This window comes from Vombatus ursinus, unplaced genomic scaffold, assembly GCF_900497805.2.
Source record: "Vombatus ursinus unplaced genomic scaffold, bare-nosed wombat genome assembly UNPS02014798.1, whole genome shotgun sequence".
NCBI lineage: Eukaryota > Metazoa > Chordata > Mammalia > Diprotodontia > Vombatidae > Vombatus > Vombatus ursinus.
In genome coordinates, this window is record NW_020954576.1 from 56,460,436 (window position 1) to 56,464,089 (window position 3,654).

The window sequence follows — 3,654 nt, forward strand, 5'->3', positions numbered from 1 at the left end:
AAAAAAAAAAAAAAAAAAAAAAAAAAAAAAAATGCCAGTATGCCTGGGCTGTAGATTTTTGGGAAGAGAAGTAATGTACAATGAGACTGGAGAATAGGTTGGAATCAGATGGTTCAGGGCTTTAAATGAAATCAGTGAACTACCCATCCTTTCTCATTTGTCTGGATGGATAGAGTTGTGAGGTGGGTATAGGTAGATGCTAAACTGGGGAGTGGAGCCCAGGGAAAGTCATAGGATCAGGTAATTTAGAGCTGGAAGGAATTGTAAAGGTCACCTAATCCAATTTTCATTTTACAGAGGAAAAAAACAGGCCCTGTGAGGTGACTTTCCCAACCAAAGGCACAAAGGTAGAAAGTCAATGTGAACCCAGGGCTTCTGACTCCCAGTCTAATTTTTTTTTATATTGCGCCATGATGTTGAACTCTGTTCTCCCAGGCATGACCAAATCCCCTCTGTATTTCAGGGAGAGGTGGATGAAGAAGGGCTGAAGAAGCTGATGGGGAACTTGGATGAAAACAGTGACCAGGAGGTGGACTTCCAGGAGTATGCTGTCTTTCTGGCCCTTATCTCTATGATGTGCAATGACTTTTTCAAGGATTGTCCTGACCGTCCCTGAAATAACATACCCTTTCCCAATCCCCTGCCCTACTTTACTTCCCATGGCATCTATCTGGCCCTGGGCTCAGTGCATTGTTTGTTTTATATTCAATAAAGGCTACTTTGAAGATAGAGTTATGGTTGCAAAGTGACATCCTCTAGTCTAGAACGATGTTGATTGAGCTCTTCCGGCCTAAGCCTATGAACCAAGGTGGCCCCAGGGCTGACCCAATTCCCTTTGATTCATCCACGGTCCCTTGTATAGACCTCACAGTCTCAACTCCCAGTTCCAAGTCCAGACTGTCCTTTGGTATGGAATCCACTCTCCTGTATTGTTGCTTAGTCCCTCCTCAGAATGATTTTGCCTTTTCCTCCCTCCACGTTTCAGTTTGAGGGGAGTGTGTGTGTGTGTGTGTGTGTGTGTAGGAGGACTGAAAAGTCAGGTAGGAGAAAGGGAAGACTGGAGATAGAGGAAGAGAGCAGTAATAGTTTCCATATAGATGTCATGCCCTACCCTTTGCCTGTCTCCCTTTTCTTAATCGTTGGCCCTCATAGTGAAGAGAAGCCTTGTTTCTTGGGGGAAGTTTCGGGTTTCTGTTGGTAGAATCTGGCGGACAACTGGGTCTGTCTTCTGGTTACTTCACCTATGGTATCCTCTTTGGAACTCTCCTTAATTCATCTTCTTTCACTCAGATTGAATCCTTAAGTTCAGAAAAGCCTTAGACTGACCTTCCCCTTGATTTCTTTTAGACCTTAAGTACATAGGATGGTATTTGGGGACTCTGAATCCTTCCTGACTTTTCCTAAGATTAACCCCAGAGGCTGTTCCCACACAGTGGAGAGGCTGCCTTCACCCACTCTACACCTTTAACATTTAATCACACTAATTGCCCATAGCCTAACTTCTCTAATACCCTCTGGGTGTTTGGCAAAAATTGTTTCCCCCTTTCCAGCTCCAGAAATACTCTTGGGCTTCCTTTGGACTCTAGTCTGCATTGATTTAGGCAGATGGAAGGGTTAGAGTTAGCTTTGAGGGTAGGCCTCTCTCCCAACATCTACGGGTCTCCTCAGAACCCCTGTTAGTTGTCAAGAGTGATAAAAAAGTTGAAGACATCAATATTTTTCCAAGTTCTAGACCAAGGTTTCTTAATTTTCTGTCCATGGACTCCCTAAGAGGTTAGTGGATAGGTTTCAATGGGTCCATGAACTTAGATGGAAAAAAAAATTATATTTTTATTTCGATTAAATTGGTTTCCCTTGGAATCATATATTTTATTTTATGAATTAAAAAAAAAATTCTTCTGAGAAGGGATCCATAAGCTTCACCAGACTTCCAAAGGGTCCATGACACAAAAAGGTTAGCAACTCCTGCTTTAGCCCATGCTCAAATAGGCCTCATAGGGACTTAGATTCTCAAAGGGTCTGTAGGCACTTAACAAGTATTCATCAACTGACTTCCTGACCCAACTTCTGAGTTGCCACTGAACAAGAATCCCTTCTACAACATACTCAATAAATTGGTCAACCAGGATTTACTTGTAGCCATTAGCGAGGGAGAATCCATTCCCTCCCAAGACAGCCCATTCCACTTTGGATAGCTCTAAATGTTAGGAGGATTTTTTTCTTGCCATCAAGCCTAAATCTACTTCTCTGTAACTTCCAGTGGGTTGCTTCTAATTCTGCCCTCTGGAGCCAAATGGAATATGTGAATGAGAGAGGCAATGTGATGCAATAGAGCAGGCTCTGAAAATGGAATCAGAAAATTGAGTTCAAATTTCAGCTCTCCAACTTATTCCCCCTGTGACTTTGGGCAAATCATGTGCCTTTGAGCAATTCATTTTCTACATTTATAAGATTAGGGGTTTGGATGAGGTGATCTCTAGCTGGTCTATGATCCTGAATCTAATTCATCTTCCATATGTTAGCCCTTAGGTCCTGATGGAAGAGGGAGGCTCATCCTAGGCTCCATGGCCACATCTGTTTTCTTGAACAGTCTTAGGCTCTCCATGCAGATATTTTTCAATTACAATGAAGAGAATGAGACAAGACAGGAGTGAGGAGTCCCTTTTGAGGGAAGTCATCATAAGAAATAGACCTTATTTGATAGAGGAGAAAGAGAGATGGTCTAGGTATGTGTGAGTTGTTGGGGGGAAATAGTAATAGTAGGGGAATATTTGGGGGGAAGTATGAGAGGATGTAGAAGTGTGGGTGAACACATATGGGGGAAACTGTTGGGGTGAAGTGTGAGAATGCGTGTGTGGCAGATAAATGTTGAGAACTGTTGGAGAGAGGAAAGGTCTGTAGGTATGTGGTGGAGGAATTGGGAAAGGCAGAGTTCTAGGTATGTAGGGAGGAGGATGGGAGAAGTCTCACTACCAGAGATAGTGCCAGGATGGAGAAATTTGGAGCTTATAATTGTTGTCCTGAGGTATAAATAGCCCTTTACCCCAACAAGTAGTTTTAGTTCAGTCTTTTGCTTGAATCAGATTAAGGCTGAATTATCCTTTTTTTCCCTACTCCTCTTCCCCCTTCCCTACATTCCATTTACCATTAACTCTTTTACCTGTAGGTTTGACCCATTGTAACAACCTCTCAAGGGTCATGTGGTTGTAGGACTCTTCTTCCTGTTCTTTTTTTTTTTTTTTTGGTTTTTGGTGAGGCAATTGGGGTTAAATGACTTGCCCAGAGTCACGAAGCTAGTGAGTGCTTTGTGTCTGAGGCTGGATTTGAATTCAGGTCCTTCTGACTCCAGGGCCAGTGCTCTATCCACTGTACCACCTAGCTGCCCCTCTTCTCCCTGTTCTTAGATCTTTTCTTTCTCCTCAGTAGCAGATGTATAGTTGACTTCTCTCCAATGGGCCACATCTAGAAAGACAGTTATTTCTTCTGTTTTTCTTTTTCTTTTTTTTTACATATGCATTTTTTTATTTTAAATTCTTTTTTTAAAAAATTTTTAGGTTTCAACCTTTACTTCCACAAGATTTTGAGTTCCAAATTTTCACTCCATCTCGCCCCTCCTCCCACCCCAAGATGGCATGCATTCTGAATACCCCTTCC

General features: G+C 42.4%; 1 protein-coding gene across 1 annotated transcript in view; it reads left to right on the plus strand.

The window, feature by feature from the left end:
- Nucleotides 1-731, plus strand: part of LOC114049952 (protein S100-A2-like) — a 4,149-nt gene extending 3,418 nt beyond the window's left edge. The window contains exon 3 of the mRNA XM_027871435.1: nucleotides 464-731. Within this exon, the coding sequence (XP_027727236.1) occupies nucleotides 464-616 (153 nt within the window). The 3' untranslated portion in view covers nucleotides 617-731. The remainder of the gene's footprint in view (nucleotides 1-463) is intronic.
- Nucleotides 732-3,654: the final 2,923 nt, after the last annotated feature.